At 39.2% G+C, this 17,057-nt stretch overlaps 1 protein-coding gene across 6 annotated transcripts in view; it reads right to left on the bottom strand.

Moving 5' to 3' along the window:
- Nucleotides 1–17,057, bottom strand: part of LOC149251368 (uroporphyrinogen-III synthase, chloroplastic-like) — a 335,450-nt gene that overhangs the window by 101,959 nt on the left and 216,434 nt on the right. For all 6 annotated transcript variants that reach the window (XM_089459382.1, XM_089459377.1, XM_089459379.1 and 3 more), the window contains 4 exons: nt 3,641–3,733; nt 2,713–2,768; nt 2,435–2,520; nt 2,168–2,302 (listed from right to left, as the gene is read on the bottom strand). In XM_089459382.1, the coding sequence (XP_089315508.1) occupies nt 2,168–2,302; nt 2,435–2,520; nt 2,713–2,768; nt 3,641–3,733 (370 nt within the window). The remainder of the gene's footprint in view (nt 1–2,167; nt 2,303–2,434; nt 2,521–2,712; nt 2,769–3,640; nt 3,734–17,057) is intronic.

The following is a 17,057-nucleotide window of genomic DNA, read 5'->3' as shown; positions in this document are numbered from 1 at the left end:
CATCAACAAAAACTAACATTTCCAACACATTTGCCACTAAAACAAGGGTGATTCGCTCCTTCCATGGACTAAAGTTTACAGCCCCCTCCAATCTATCTCCATACATTAGACTTGATGATGCCATATTACCAGATCGATTTTAGCCACAAAACCCTCATTACAAAATGAAAATTATGTTGCCATAAAATAATTCTTTGTCATAAAACCTGTGTGATATTAGATCTCTCCCACAGAGTTTCTATAGCTCTGATTCCATGTTAAATTCTATTATACCAAATCTAATTTACTTTGCTTCAACAATTTATTAAAAGCCCAAAAAATATTTATCTTAGCTATTTATAAAATTGTTGATAAAATAAACGTATTGGTATATTAACTCAAAAAATAAAATGCAACAGAAATAAAATGGAGAGATCAAGCACTACAATAAATTTACACCCAACATAATCTTCCTTCATATTATTAAACTCTGGAAAATTCTAGGTTAGACCCACAAAGAACACATAGAAAAATGCAACTGTTGGAACCTGGAAACTCGACCCCACTCGAAAAATCGGGCCTTGGAAATCGACCCTCCTAAAGAAACCTAACCCGATAGAATTTGACATGTCTCACCAGTGAATCCCCCCCGCCCACCTTTCGTCTCACCTCATATAGCCTCTGCGCACTTGAGAGATTGGCCTCTCTGAATATTTTGACCTCCTCCACAATTCATCCCTTCTCTTCAGCAACTCGACCTCCCTGAATTTCTCCCAAAATTCCTTGTTGCACTTCTCTTCGCATCTCCTCAATCTAGTCGAGCCTCTGCCTCTAGAGAAAATTGCTTCCTCCACAACTATGTCTATTCACCTCTCCCTTAGGCTTATTTTATAATTTCATTAAGCCAAAATCCCTAACCCTAATCTTCTAAGTGATCAATAGCTAGGATTAAATCCTAAGCTTCACTTGAGATCAACAGTTGAGATTATATCAAAGTCACATAAATAATTTTATTATTTATCCTTAGAATTTTGGCCTAATAGTCCATAATAATTAATTAGATTAATTATTGTACTTTTCCTAAGTTAGACTTAGGAAAGAAATCATAATATCACTTGCTCCATTAAACAAGCACCTAAAGAGGCAATCAAATATTTTCTACATGCTAAGACACCAAGCCTATGTAGAATACCTTTCGAAGTTACAAAAACTTCAACAACCATTGACCTACTCTTGTGGTCATTTTTTGGATGTTAATATCATTATCTTATCTTATCTAATGTTGGTGTGAAGGTCGATTGGAGGTCTCCCTTATCTATTATCAATGTAGTAGGATCAATTCCTAATCTTGATCCTTTAGGACTTCAATCAATAGTGGGAATTTCAAATATATGTTGTCCTTCTTTGCCTAAACCCCATTTTCTTGTAAATCACATGCTTTCAATCATGGTAGAACCTTTAAGATACATAAGCTTTTATGAGTCTCCCTCTTGGGCCTATGCTTGAAGCAGGATTAACTCCTAATCTTGATCCTTTAGGACTTCAATCAATAGTGGGCATTTCAAATATATGTTGTCCTTCTTTGCCTAATCCCCATTTTCTTGTAAATCCCATGCTTTCAATCATGGTAGAACCTTTTAGATACACGAGTTTTTTTGAGTCTCCCTCTTGGGCCTATGCTTGAGCTATTGATTCTTGAACTGCCTGCCCTTCTACCTTTTGAGTTGTCCATCTAGTTGTGATGTCAACTTCCTCCTCTTCATCATCATCCTTACCATGGATTTCATGATACAACATAGCAAATTGTTCATCATGAGGCATCTAGCCATAAGGGATATTCTCAACTCCAAGGTATTGCCTCATCCTCCACCATCCTTTATTTGTTCAAACTATTTTCCATCAATTCTCGTCTTCTCTCCTTGGTGGGGGTAGTAAACTTGATATCTACCTTTTTACTCTAGATGAGGAGGGAAGGCTTTTGACATTGTTTTGGCAGATTTTGCATTAGCCTCTAATATTACAAAGTTTTGCCAAACTGATTCCAGTACTGAAATAAAATAAGAGAGAAAAATCAATGAAAAAAACTGATTTGAGAAGCATGAACATTAAATTACAGATACTCCCGCCAACCATATATAAAGGAACAGTACTAGTTAATAGAAAATAAAAGAGAGAGGGAGAGAGATACCCTTCAAACCCAGGATTCTCTGGGTAATATATCTTCTGCAAGCCAGCCTCTCTAGCAGCAGAAGCGGATGTTTCTCCAATGCAAGCAAGAGCACCATTCCAACTCTCAAACTTTGAAATGATATTAGCCCAAGCCCTGTTAGCAACACAGTTATATGAAGTTATCCAATGGGATATCTGAACAACATTTATGAAAGCAGTATGTAAAGAAGTAACAAATTTACAGTGAGGTTATTTGTGGACAGGGAAGGTTATCGGTAGGGAAAACCTAACAGCAGATGGAGATGCTACTGCAACAACAGGCGCCAAAGCTGCTTCTGCCAGCATTGCTTGGTTAACCTCGTGTATAGGTACCTGATCACAATCCATCCCACCATGGTTCCTGTTAGACTTTTCAATTTAATAAAACAAATTCCCAACTTTCGTTTTTCTGACAAGACAAACATATTACACTCTCATGAGTAGGTTGCATCAAAGCAGATAAAGAAAGGCAGTCAATAATTTCCCTTAGTAATCAGTATGAAGCTGGGATACATGAATTCATACAGTTGAATATGTGTTTAGCCTCGTTACTTGAAATCCACGCTCAGATAGACTGTGTTCTGTGGCCAATGCACAAGAAGCCTTAAAATTGTTACTTCTTTATCATCTACTAATAAAGCATATTTTCCTCAAGTGATCTGGAAGAGAATAACAAAAAAATGCTCTCAGATAGTTGAGTTTCAAAAAACATGATATATAATATATAAAATCTGATATTTACACGTTTTGGCAAACCAGAAAATAGAAAAGAAGAAAATTGTTACATTCATAATTTTGAAAAAACATCTAACTGAGATTCTCATTCAAACAAAGAAAGTTGCATAATTAAAATGATAATAATGGTGAAATGAAGCTAAATAGTGATGAATAACTCCAATTAACAACAGATATTTTGAAGTCATTAGAAACAGATAAAGAAGGCTGTGTTATTTATTGATCATTACAAAGAACCACCATGGGCCATCACAAGTGGGAATGAGGATGTCAAGTGCTCACGTCAACATAAGAATAATTTAGTGATCTTTCCAGTAGCCTTGAATTATTGTTTGATGTAATGATTTTCTATGTATTGTTCTTACGGGCAAAAGAAATGCTGAAGCTTTTGCCATATCTCATCAGGAAAGCAATCAACTGTGCCTCAATCATTTAACAATGCTAAGGTGAAACCCAGTGCCCCTTGTTTGAAGAATAGCATACACCTTATTTTGACAGGCCTTTTAATGCTTATTTGTTTTGCGATTGTTGGAGGCCAGTTAAATTTGCTAAAAGACAAAATTATTCAGACTTCATTTCAGAGCTTCCCAATTTTAGTTCAACGTAATCTAGTAGACACAATGTTCTCGAATGTTGAATTATCTGTGTTGAAGTATCAGACAAACTAAATTTTGAAGTAACATGAATATGTCAATGGAAACCCTGGAGTATAACATACCAATTTCATCACTGGCTTTCACAGAAGCTGGGTACAGAACTGTACAACGATCTCGTGACTTTGGAAGTTCTCTGGCCAATACTGCCCCAGTTGCTGTGACAATATAGTCAGATTTTTTGTGATTTTGATTAGTACAAAAAAAAATTCAGTAAATGTCAGCATAACTCATGAAAAGTTGCATCTTAAAATACACACCAAGCCACCAATATGCACACCATGAATATCTGCCACACATAAATAAAGTTGTACGCATAATATACAATAGCTTAAACAAAAGATGAAACATTTTTATTCCAAAGCTTGAGAGCTCTTTCACTCATACCTTGCAAATGGAGAGAGTAAACACTTATATAGGTTTCAACTGTATCTCGCTTTCCAATAAGCAAGTATTTGTTTTCCTAATTCCAATAGTCCTCCAAGGAATAGCCATAAAACATTACATTTTCTAACCTCCTCAACGAACTTCTTACTAATACTAGCAATGAGTGTTGAGATCCAAAATATTACAATAAAATAATCATCCTCCACAAGGAAAACAATATACTAATATTCTCAGCTTCAACTAACTCCATGAGACTATTTCAACAACAATGAAAAAATGAGTTAGTTAGGCATAGTGTCCCAAGACAATAACCACCTCCATGTAGTAAATTGATTTTGACCTTCAAAAACGTCCACAAAAGAAATTCACCCATGCATAATGAGATTAAGTTCTTTGAAGTGGACAAAAGTGGCTTTGACGTTGTTATAGCATCTTTTATCATTCTTGTAGACCAGATGCTCTTATATGGCCTGGGCAGTTCCCTTTCCCCTAGCAAACCTGTCCTTATTTCAAAAAAGTGGTTTTCAAAATCCATACGTGACTTTGCCCACTATAAAAGCACGTATATCCATGGTTCTCATGAACAATACACGTGTACACATTTTTTAATTTTGAAAAATATATAAAAAGTTATTTTTCAGGGGGGGTTTATGGGTTTTACCGAAAGCCCACCTACGTTCGTGGCCTAACAGAATTAACTAGTTTGAGGTGGTATATATACACCCCTTGGGTAGGCCTAATTCATTCCTAATGAGTGGTATTAGATCAGGTCTGCATTTTTCCCGTGCCTCCTGCACTCCCAGTCTCTAGGAAACCTTTGTTTCCTTACAGAGATGCTCATCCTCCTTATCTAGCATCTTCTTGCATATATTGGAGAGGAAGTCTTAGATGGCTTGAGCTGGATGGATCCGGAGGAAGGTTTCTTCAATACCTTTGGTTAGGATCAAGTTGTAGCTTCACCTATTCTTGTTGTTTTCAGTTAATAAAGAAACTCATGTCCTGTTTCCAAATTGCATTGTTATCTTATGAATGTTAATTTGTGATGATTGTTATGATGATCTAACTTGTATATATCTATATATATATATATATATATATATATACACACACACACACTTGTACTTTGAAGTCGGTCATCTGCTCGTATCTCTGTGATATATTTGCACGTCTGCACATCTTGCGAGAAGATTGAGGATTTCGACCCTATGGAATCTACTTCAAACATAGGACCTCTGGGTACATCTTGTTACCTAGCATCTTGTGGGTGATATCCCCAGGAGAAATTTTTCTCCATGATGAGCCTCATTCGGCAGCCAGCAGCCCCTTGATGCCTCCTACTAGCTCGTTGTGCCATTTCTCTACCACCTAAGCTAGCCATGTGGTTCCTCACCCACCTGTATTGATCATATGTTTGAAGGCGGGCCTCCTGAATCTAAGGGTATGTCTTGTCATTTGGTAATTGAGTATTGGGTTTACTTATCATGGATACTTCTGCGTATGGATCAATGGGGGAATTTGGCAGAAAGAGTGGGCTTAGTTTGTGCTCCTGCCCCCTTATCTCTTTCGGTTGTTACCCTATGATGTTAGTCCCGTGGGATCTCCTTTATTGACCATTTGGTTCTAGGGTGGTACTACTTGGGAAACCCCAATTTTGGGTGTGTGGTCCTGCTCCTCTATCCACACATATCACTCCCTCTCCACTCACTATACCCCCATTCATCTTTTCTCCCACCTAGGTCCACATTCCCATTTGGGTCCACATAGGGCTAGCCTCCCTAACCCCTTGCCCCCACTTTGGGTCAGACCTAGAATGATGCCCTGAAGGTTTAAGCAACTAAAAAAGAAGAAAAAACATAATTGGCCACATTTAACAGGAAATTGTACCACAAAATGCAAAATATGGTCGGGACAAAAATAATTAGCACGTGGGCAAAAGCCAACACATGAGCTCTACCCCATCCATGGCCATCACCCTGGTTCCATAGGCCCTAGATGAGCCTCCTCTATCATTCAGGAACCCATGATTGTCCCAACCCCTAGAGGGAAATGAACCGCCCTACCTCAAAAGGGGTAATCACTGCTATATTATACACATCATGCTCTTGTCCTTTGAGCCCCGAGTAGTTAATTAAAGAAAATTCATAAAAGGAAAAAGGCATATAAAGAAGGGTGGAAAAATCAAGGTCGGGGCACCTCATGTACCACGACTGCTCCCTCCTATACATTATATACCCAAGTGTGCGCTTCCCCTTATCTAGCTACCTGTATGCCCCATTATGTGGCCCAGGGCTACCCCTCTCATTCCCTATTCCATCTCACCTATTTGTCACTTGCCACCCCCATTAGAAGGGTGTACCTTGGACATAATATCCCCTCTAAGGGTTGAAACCACCTAATAAGGTACTTGGCTAACCCCCTTTGGAGTTTGGAGGCACTAGCACAGGCCAAAGCCCACTACGGAAGGGCATGCCATTACGAAGTGCCCACTTTGTTATCCAGGGTTTGTAAGCTCCTTTACCCGATTATTCTAATGATTTATTGTACTGGAAACCTAGGGGACGCATTAGATCTTATGCAAGATTGCAGGTGGTTTCCATTTGGGTTTGGCTTCCCTATATGGTATCCTGACCCCCAGAGGTCCACAATGGCACATGTAGGGTGTGCATAGAGAGCCATGGGACTCCATAGCAGCAGACAACACTCCATGGATGTTCAGAGACTACTAGCGACCCACTTTTGGGATGATGGTGACATGATTGGTACATTATGCCAGTGTTGATAATATTGGCGATATATCGGCAATATTCGAAAATATCGGGATATTTTCGACAAAATGATATATCGCCAAGAAAATATAGTGATATTTTCTATTTTGAAAATATTGCGATATTTTCAAAATATCGGCAAAATATCGTGATATTTTCAAAATATCGTGATATTTTCAAAATATCGTGATATTTTCAAAATATCGTGATATTTTGAAAATATCGACAAAATATTGCCATATTTTGAAAATATCGACTATGTTTAAAAATCTGAGAAAAAAAATTAATTAATTTTTTATGCTTGCCGATATTTTCGCCGATATTGCCGATAAGATGTTTTCTGGACCCTCGCCGATATTTTGCCAATATTGATATTATCAACACCGCATTATGCCCAATAGGCCCCCACATGAGCCCCACACTCTTGGCAAATGCCCCAGTGCTTGTACGATGTCATGGCAGCATCATTCCACCACTTGGAGCATTGCAGAGGATCTACAGGCATCTTCGATCCATATGGAGACCCATGGGGTCATTGATGTGCCCTCAGACCCACTGAGAGCACCACAAGTCTACTACTTGCAAAACAAGGGGCCACCCCCTTGTCCAACATATTCCAAGGAATTTATTCCTCAATATCGCACTTCAGGATGTTACTGAGCCTTTAGATGGCCCTACGACATGCATACATCATTATTTGGCCCTCTCTGAGGCTTGTTTTTACATTATGAGCTAGTATGGTGGGCTTGTCACCTTTAGGAATTATTATTTGCACATTATTTATATTTAGGGGCCCCTAGGTTAATTCAAACTCATTAGGAGGCCATATATTGATGTTAAATACATTCATTTGTATCATCACTTGACTTGGGATCTCTCTAATCATAGAGAATTTTCGCACTTTTTCTTTGGTGGATATTTTGGAAATGGATGAATTTTGATGTATGGATTTAGGCTATTTCTCTTGTATTGGAACTTTATTGAGCAAACAAAATGTTGGTTGGATTTACGCTATAAAGTTGTAAGTTAATTTTGATGCTATTATTCTTGTTGCTGCATACTGCTAAAATTAGGGCTAGTTGCTGCATTATCGAAATGTGGAATTGAGTATGTTTTAGCTAATTTAATGTATGAGCCAATGTTATATGAATGAAATGTCCTAGAGATTTATTCTTCTTGAGAAGCTTGCATCATTTTCTTTGAAGTATAAATGCTTGAAGGTCACTTTTCTTTTATTTCTCTCAACATTGGACGAAGTTGACTTTTTGGGCCTCCTTGATCAAAGAAACCAAGTTCTTACTCATCATTATCCTTGACTCCATATCCCCAAGTGAACTAGGCATTGATCCCTTAAAAAGGGAGATCATTTTAACCCTATTTTTACCATTTTCCCCTTTTTCCCCAAGTCTAGCCCTAGTGGGTCACCTAGGGCATCAATTTCCCGACAATTGGCCAAAGGGAAAAAATCGATCTCCTCTAGGCTACTGCACTGGCGTGTCCCCTCCCTCTCCTCCAAATTTGAGACCATTCTGACAGTCAAGTCTCCGGGAATCCCAAGCCCTAGCTCTAGGACCGAATCTTGCCTAGGCATCCCAAAGGCTAGACACTAATAGGATCAATTCAACCCTTTAAAGTGAATATTCTTGTTTGGTCCTTTCCCCTCACCTTGTCCAGGATAGGCATGTCATTGGTTGTTACATTCCATCCCCAAACTTAGGTTGGGTCCACTTGGCTCTGTGTGGTCCCACTTCTCAATAAAGACTATTTGTCAAAGACCATTTGGGAATACAAGTTTCCAAGGATTATAGGGATTGAAAAACTCCTTTATAAGCTTATTCTTTCTCCCTCGGCCCTCCAATCCTCACCCCTTACCCCTAGTGGACCAAGTCCCTTGCTTAAAGAGCAAGCAAGTTCCATTTTTCACTCCATCCTTGGGAAAGGATTTTAGGGTCACTTCTCACCTACCCATTGACATCTACTTTACAAAGTGATCCCTATACTATCGGGACTCCTCCCATTAGTGAAAGTCCATAAAGAGCAGGGAGACTCAGCTGTGGTGACAGTGGGTTAAGCCTCCATCGTTGCCCTTGACCCAGCAGTTGCCCTCTTAGGAACCCCTTTTAGGTCCCCTGCTGGTTTGAGTGGTAACACTCTCTAATCCAAACTTTTTTGAATTCAAGTGCTTGATCTGATTACATGAGTTTTCTTTGTTATCTTTTTATTCCGCTCTAATGGGGCTTTCAACCCTAACCCTTGGGAACTTTTCCCTTCAACAGAATTGGTGACTCCTTTGGAGGAATACTTCTAAAGTATTTCCTAAAGGGTTGTCCGGATTGATCTGGGAGTTTGGTCTGTTGTTTTACTCTTTTCTCAGACTCCTGGCATCTTGTTCGATTAGATATGTCAACCTGATCTTTTAGATTTGGGCATGCTTGTTATTTTTTCCTTAGTTTGTTATCTATAGGTAGTTTTTATTTAGAACAGTTGTGTATATACTATATACGCAGTTGTATTATTTACAACTCGAGTATACACAGGTTGTCTATATAAACAGTGTGTACATAGTACATACACAGACTTTCTTCTTGACAGTCGCATATGTTTCTAAAAAGTGAGATTCACTTGATTGATTCTTTTGAAAGCCTAAATATGATTGTTTCTAGTCTTGTGTCCCTGTTGAGGATTGAGAAAATCTTGGTGTCAATAGTTTTTTCTTGGTATCTTTCATTTGTGTGAAAGAAACCTTGCGTCAACCTAGGGTTTTTAATTTCTGAAGACTATGAAGTAGGGAATTGGGATCCAGATCTTCTCTATGAAGTATCTAATTGTTTTTGTTCTCAGGAACAACTCTATGTCTGTCTAAAGATTGTTTGTAGCCCATTTTTCTCTTTTGCTTCTTTGTATGACCTAGAGGTTAATCTTTTTGTATTATTCTCTTTTTTTGCTTGAAAGGATTTGAGTTTCATTTGAAAGATCTAGGACCTCATTTACTTGAGGCCTTTTTGATCTTTTGAACCTCCTACATATTTCTTTGCCAAGCTTTTGAGTGTTTCATGCTCTTGTTTGCATTAGCCTTTTAAACTCCTTATATTTGTAATCCTAAACTTGGTAAACTTGAGTATTTTTCATACATATGGTTTTGAGATGCTTTGCTTTCTTTGTTTCTTGAAGATTTGGGTTTCATTCAACAAAGAAAAAGAAAATTTTCTTGTGTTTCTTTTTTCTTTTGTTTTCATTTCATTAGTTTGAAGTCTTTTGGTTTTGTCAACCTGGGAGTCTTTGTGGTGAATTCAAACATTCCTTTTGTTTTGGGAGTGTGATTGGCATTGAAGTGTTTTTCTTCTTTGTTTGTTTGGTTTGCCATAGTCTTGCTTGTCACAGTTGCTTACCTTAAGATTTGTATTTGAATCTTGCATTGCATATCAATGTGCATTAGGGTTAAGTGCATTAGAACAAGAAATTAGGCCCTTTTGAATGATTTTGAATGTGTGAGTGCTTATCAAAAGAAAAAGAAAAAAGAAAAAGGTTTTGCTTAAGTAGATTCTTGCAGAACCTTGTAGAAATCGCTTTCATTGAAGAAAAGAGAGTTGCATTTGCATGTAGCCTAGGTTTTCTTATTGGTTTCTTTTGCGTCAAAACATCACAAGTTGCACTTCCATATCCTTTGACCTAAATAACAGACATTAAAATGAACGCTTAATTAAAATGAACTAGACTTTTTTCTTTTTTCATAGAAACACCAACTAGTCTAGGGCATATTTAGGGCCTTGGAATAGGTGTGTGGAGAGTAAACTCTCCAAGGCCACTCAAACTAAAGTATAGAAGTTGATTAAAGAGTGGAAGTCCAGTGTCATATAGGTTTTCGGGGAAAGCTCCTCTCACACAGGAGTAAAGCACTAGGTCGTGCAACGATAAGGAAAGAGAGATACCCCCTCTCCTACTTGTCTAACCACATGCTCACCATTGTTCCCCCTTGGATTTTGATTAAGCATTGGTAACCTTAGTTTCCTTTCCTAGGGACCACATAGGTGATTGCGGAGGGGAATGCCTGCGGTACCTGAGCTAGATATTGTATCACTTTCATAATACTTCTATAGGGTGCCCTGCGAAGCGAGGGTACTTGCACTGGCAAAGGTTACTGTATGAAAGTCAACGAAATAGTTTCTCATACCTTCACTAGTAGGACTTGGTGTCTGGTCCTAATCACCTAATGCGGAAATACTTGAAGGTCATTTGCTTGTTTGTATCTTTAGGACTTTTTAGTGAGTGCTTTGTGCTCCTAGCTTGCCTTAGGTGATTTGAGTCTTTTGATTTTCTTTTATTCATAAAAGGTGGTTGATTGGCTAGTTCATCGATCTAGGAGGCTTTATGGGCTTTCACTTGCGAGTGTCGAGCCTTCACCTAGAAGGCGTAGGAGAAATTTTTATGGTTCTTTTGAGCCAAGCCAAGCTAACGCAACGAAGGCAAATCCTTCACCGAGGGTTTTTATTTCAAGGGAAGAACCTGTGCATAAGTTGGGTATGGTCAATGTTCCTGAGGATACCAACCAAGGGACCTCTTCAAAAGGGGATCCTTGTGCTTTTCCTTTCTTCAGAAACGTTGGTAGCCCCTTGATGGCCACCTTGAATATTCCTGGATTGAATGTTGGACTACCAGTTTGGTTGTGGTCCACTCCGAATATTCCGAATGTTCTTGAAGTTTCTCAGATAAACACTTTATTTCAAGGGCATCAAATGGAAGTTAATTGTTCATCTTCTTTGCTAGAGAAATATGGGCTTCCTCTTTCTCCTCCATCTCATAATAAGAAATCTAAAAGGAGGAGAAAGAGGAGGAACAAAAAGAAGAATTCTCTCCATGAATCATCACCAACCTATATAACTCATGTTGGAGATGAGCCTTCAACCGCTCCAAGTCATGTTGGGGGCATAACTCTAGTCACTGCTACTCATACTAGCAATGGGTCACCAACCTCTGTAAGTCATGCAGGTGATGAGTCACCAACCTTTGTAAGTCATGTAGGTGATGAGTCACCAACCTCTGTAAGTCATGTTGGTGGTGACTTACCAGCCTCTCTGAATGATGTTAGGGGCATGACTCCTGTCTCTCTTGGGAATGACCCACTAACCTTTGCAAGTCATGTTGGAGACCAATCACTAACCACTGCAAGTCATGTTGGAGACTTACCACCAGCCACTGCTACTCTTGTTGGGGGCATTGATCTTGATAAGAGAGTTAGGTGTAGAAGATTTAAACCTAAGTTCCCTTGTAGGCTATGTAAGGGAGATCATCTTACTTATTTGTGCCCTGAGATTTCAGTGGTACAAAGGTTGTTGTCCAAGTCTAAAGTTTCTTCTACTCCTGGACCTCTTATTGTTTCTTAGCAATCTATTCAGCCATTGGTTGATGAAGTGGTCGAGCCAATGCAATCTTTGGTCGATCCTACTCCTCCTTTGGGGGGTGAAGTGTCTACTGACCAAGTCTTCTTGATTTCTAATTTAGAGTCTTTTGGACTAGGGGACATGTTGGTCTCTTCAAGTGTACCTCCCCCAAGTTCTAAGAGTCTTGTCTTCCTTCTTCTGCACCTTTTCAAATAAGGGTTAGAGTCAATTCCACAAATGTTTATCGATGTATAGTGGATGAAGGATCCTCTGCAAGTATTATATTCTTCTCGGCTTGGAAAGCTTTGGGTTCTACAAAGCTGCTGGCAGCTGACAGTGAGTTGCTAGCCTATGATAGAAGACCAGGTGAGTCTTTGGGTGTTCTTCCCCAATTTCCTATCACATTAGGTGGGAAGATGGTCTTAGTGATATGATGGTGGTTGATGGCCCTTTAGACTTTAATATGCTCCTTGGGCATGATTATGTCTATGTTATGAATGTTGTGGTGTCTACATTCTTTCGAGTGATGTATTTTCCTCACAACGTAAGCATTGTCACTATTAATCAGCTTGCATCTGACAATCACCATACTAATTTGACCTTAGTTCAAAATACCCCTTTGTGTGTTCCAAGTGTCCAAGTAGACTCTACCCCGCCACGAGTGAATTACGTGGTATTATATCCTCAATGTTCAATTGCTTCTATGAAGGGTCCTTTGAACTCCTATTTTCCTTCTCGAGATTTGCTCCCAGCAGTTGATCGAGTGATTTCTCCAATGGGGGCATGGGAACCCTTGCTTCCCCCTGTTGATCCTTCTAGTTCTCATGATTTCTTGGATGTTGAGTTGCCTTCACAGGAGGATTTCCTTGAAGCCATGACTATGGTTGATCGACCCTATTCTCTTCCAGAACTTGAAGTTATGGGTTCTAGCTACCAAAGGATTCCTTGGCTTGAGTCCCACAAGGGGCTTGTCTTGAAGAACTATTATTCGTAAGTTGCAAGGTTGTGTGGTTCCTTGTACCATATTGTACATAAAAGAACTTTGAAGACATCTTCTTTGGGTATTTTCATCGTTGATCTGCTCTGACAAGTATTAGATCTTGAAACTGGCATATAGGTTAGGTTTACCACCTACATTGTGCATTATCAGTTTCCTTTCCATTTTGACCTTAAACCAGATTCATTTTACTCTCATATAAGTCACTTTTGTACATGACTTTTCTGCAAGATCAAACCATGCATTTAGTAGCCTTTGCGACTTGACACCTTTAACATTGGAGGGAATGTTCCATGAGTGTCGATGACCTGCATCCGTAACCTTACATTGAGAATAGGGATGTTCCAAACCCAGGAACTAGTTAGCTTCCCTTTCACACTCGTTCCCTCGACTATGTTATAAGCATTGTTTCATTCCTTTTCAGGCTTTATAATATGAAAAAGACAAAAAAAACAAATATTCCAAAAAAGAGAGGGAACCGAAAGAGTTTCCTTCATCACTTTGGCAGTAGAGTCGGTTGTGTCACCCTTGAACAAAGCACTTAAAAAATAAGTCTTTCCCTCCATCAGGTTGGGATTTAGTTTGACTTTTAGGAAGCCAAAAAACCTTGTCTTAGTAGCGCTTGAAATTTCACCTCAGGCTGAGAAAGGCAAACTCCAAGGCAACATCAAACCACTTAGCCTCGTAGCTAGCCCTACGGGGCAGGAGAGGGCTCTCTCCGGTATATCTCAGCAAAGATCTTCTAAGGGCGGAGATAACCAATAAAGAACACTGATTTTAGGCTAGTAAACTGATAAAAGGTTTGATTTGAGATTTTTGGGATTTTGGTGGAAAATCGGGGAAAGGCAATTTTGGGTGCGGGGATTGGACACAGTTTTTGCAGGGGGTTCTTTGGGGCAAGGTAGGAGACTGTATTGATGCCTTTGAAAGAGTCAGATGGGTAAGATTGACTGGTGAGGAGCTAAGGAGAGCAAGTAAACACCTTGAGTTCTCCTTAAACAGATGAAAACATTGATATTAAGCAAACTTAAAAGCAGAGCATGGCAATCATGAATTCTACTTTAACACTTCATTTGCCTAATTTGCAGAAGGAAAAGTAAGAAGATGATTCACATAACAAACTTACAAGTACAAAGAGAAACACACCATCAATACATGTAACCACAAGAATCCCAAAAAGGACTGCAAAACCCTGGTCTTTCTTTCTTTGCCAAAATTGCAGAGATACAATGAGTAATACAATAGAAGCTTTCTCCCTCAAGAGTCCAACCATGAAAATGACCAAGAAAGTACATAATATAGGCAATCTAACATCTTTCCTTGCCTCTAGGGGTCGAGCTCACTATCCTAGGAGCTGTTTCAACCAATTCTAAACTGAGCACTGAAAACTAGGCAGTCAAAACAACTTGCCTCTATAAGCTAGGAAACCAATTCATTCATTAAATTTTTGCCTATCTCATGAATGAATCTTCTAGAAAAGATAAATGAGTGTCAAAATATCATAAAATTACATCATTTACAACAAGGAGGATCAAAATCCACTCCAAAAAGTCAAATCCAGTCAAAACTGCGTTTTGCTGAGCTGTAGGTGCATTTCTGTGAAAATTGCCCAACACGTAGCGCCCTGATTCTAAACACGTAGCGCGCCTTTGGAGCAACTTTTGAGGTACTTCCAGGTGTCCAAATGAGGCAAAAGTGGGCTTGTTGGAAAGGTCTGGATGTCTACTTTCCAACCCAAGTGGAATTTCTGAATTTGGTGTCCATTTGCCCCTCCAAAATTGCAATCTCCCAAGACTGCTTCCTGTGTGTCAAAAAAGTGGCAGAAAGTCATTTTTTGCATTTTTTTGACCTTCTGGAGGCTCAAAACTTCGTGAAATTTCTTGGCAATTGCTGAGCAAGTGTATTTTTGCATGACAAATCCAAAAATGTTGAGTTTTCCTAAAATGGAGTTGCCCATCTTAAGGGTCGCGCGCGGCGCGCTACGCGTTGAGAGCAAAAACCTGTGTGTGGCACAAAAAATTCACAATTGACAAAATTTTCTCCAAATTTCTTGATTCTTGAAATTTGGGTTGGGAGTCCCCAATCAAGTACCATGCTCAGTCAAAGAGGATTTGGCCAAAATTTGGAGTGGATCGGGCCTTTTCCGTCGTTTTAGTGCCTTGGCCAACCTCCTTGGATCTGGCGATTGTATTTTTGACATTTCTCTAAAACCATGACACCTGTGCAAAAAGTGAAGGAGGTTTTTCTTCTTTGGCATGTTGTGGACAAAAACCTCTCTCAGTTTTCCAAAATTCATCTTTGATTACTCTGAAACAGCTTTTGAGTGAAACTTATCCCGATGTGTGGAACAAGGGATTTTGTCAAAATGAAGCGAAATGAAGGGGATAAGAGGCTTCTAAATTTTTGGGGAAATTTTTGGAAGTAGGGAGGGATGTTAGGAAGCAGGGGAAAGTGGAATCGCGGAGATCGAGTGAGGGGAAGGGGTCCAAAAGGGCAAAACACAGGCCCAACCTAGAAAATTGCCAGGTTGTAGCAAGAAACTAGGGTTTGTGGAAAAATGAGGAATTTGGGGGATCTCAATGATGGGAAGCATTTGATAAGGTACTTTAAGGATAGGGGAAGGTGTATGAACATCAAGATACAAGTTTTGCTGATGATTTGACCGTTCAAGAGAAATTGGCTTCAAAACCCTAGGAGAGGAAAATGACCTTACCTAGGCGCAACTGAAGCATGAACAAGGTGTAAAAAGACTCATTAGACACTGACATGATAATGAAAACCCTATGAATGATGATAAACTCAGAAGAATGATGACATGGACCGACATTTGGACAATTTTGAAAGGAGTGAAAGCAAACCCTAGACCTAATGCCTAGTGACCAAATTTTGCTTGAAAACTCTTTGAAATGACAAAATTTGACCTGGACACTCTGAGACCACTTTGTAAGAGCATATTTGATCACTCGAGGAAGGCTGGAAAGACTGACACTAACACCTTGTACCATATTGTACATAAAAGAACTTTGAAGACATCTTCTTTGGGTATTTTCATCGTTGATCTGCTCTGACAAGTATTAGATCTTGAAACTGGCATATAGGTTAGGTTTACCACCTACATTGTGCATTATCAGTTTCCTTTCCATTTTGACCTTAAACCAGATTCATTTTACTCTCATATAAGTCACTTTTGTACATGACTTTTCTGCAAGATCAAACCATGCATTTAGTAGCCTTTGCAACTTGACACCTTTAACATTGGAGGGAATGTTCCATGAGTGTCGATGACCTGCATCCGTAACCTTACATTGAGAATAGGGATGTTCCAAACCCAGGAACTAGTTAGCTTCCCTTTCACACTCGTTCCCTCGACTATGTTATAAGCATTGTTTCATTCCCTTTCAGGCTTTATAATATGAAAAAGACAAAAAAAACAAATATTCCAAAAAAGAGAGGGAACCGAAAGAGTTTCATTCATCACTTTGGCAGTAGAGTCGGTTGTGTCACCCTTGAACAAAGCACTTAAAAAATAAGTCTTTCCCTCCATCAGGTTGGGATTTAGTTTGACTTTTAGGAAGCCAAAAAAGCTTGTCTTAGAATCAATACTCCTCCAATTGGTTACTCTTCCAATCATATAGAGAGTTTGTTGATGCCTCTTGCATCACAAACTTATACAAAGTCCATTTTATGCTGCCTTAAAATCACAAAATGTCGTGCTTTTGTTCAAGGGAAGTTAGCCTTTGTGTCAGCGATTCTGCGGTGTTTCTTGACTCATTTCTGTCAGCGATACCCAGTGTGTCAAGTTATTCTCAGTATCAGATCATTTCTTTGGTCATTTACTCATGTCCGTAAAGAAGGTCCTCGTTGACTTCTTGCTTGCAGGTATGCTCTTATCGAGTTTGACAAATTGCTCTAAGAGTAGACCTAGAATTGCACCCTGGCCCTATTTACATTATTG

Source organism: Pinus tabuliformis, chromosome 7, assembly GCF_031772625.1.
Source record: "Pinus tabuliformis cultivar Carrire ecotype Pingquan chromosome 7, CPIR1, whole genome shotgun sequence".
In the NCBI taxonomy this organism is placed as follows: Eukaryota; Viridiplantae; Streptophyta; class Pinopsida; order Pinales; family Pinaceae; genus Pinus; species Pinus tabuliformis.
This window is presented reverse-complemented; position numbering and strand designations above follow the sequence as displayed.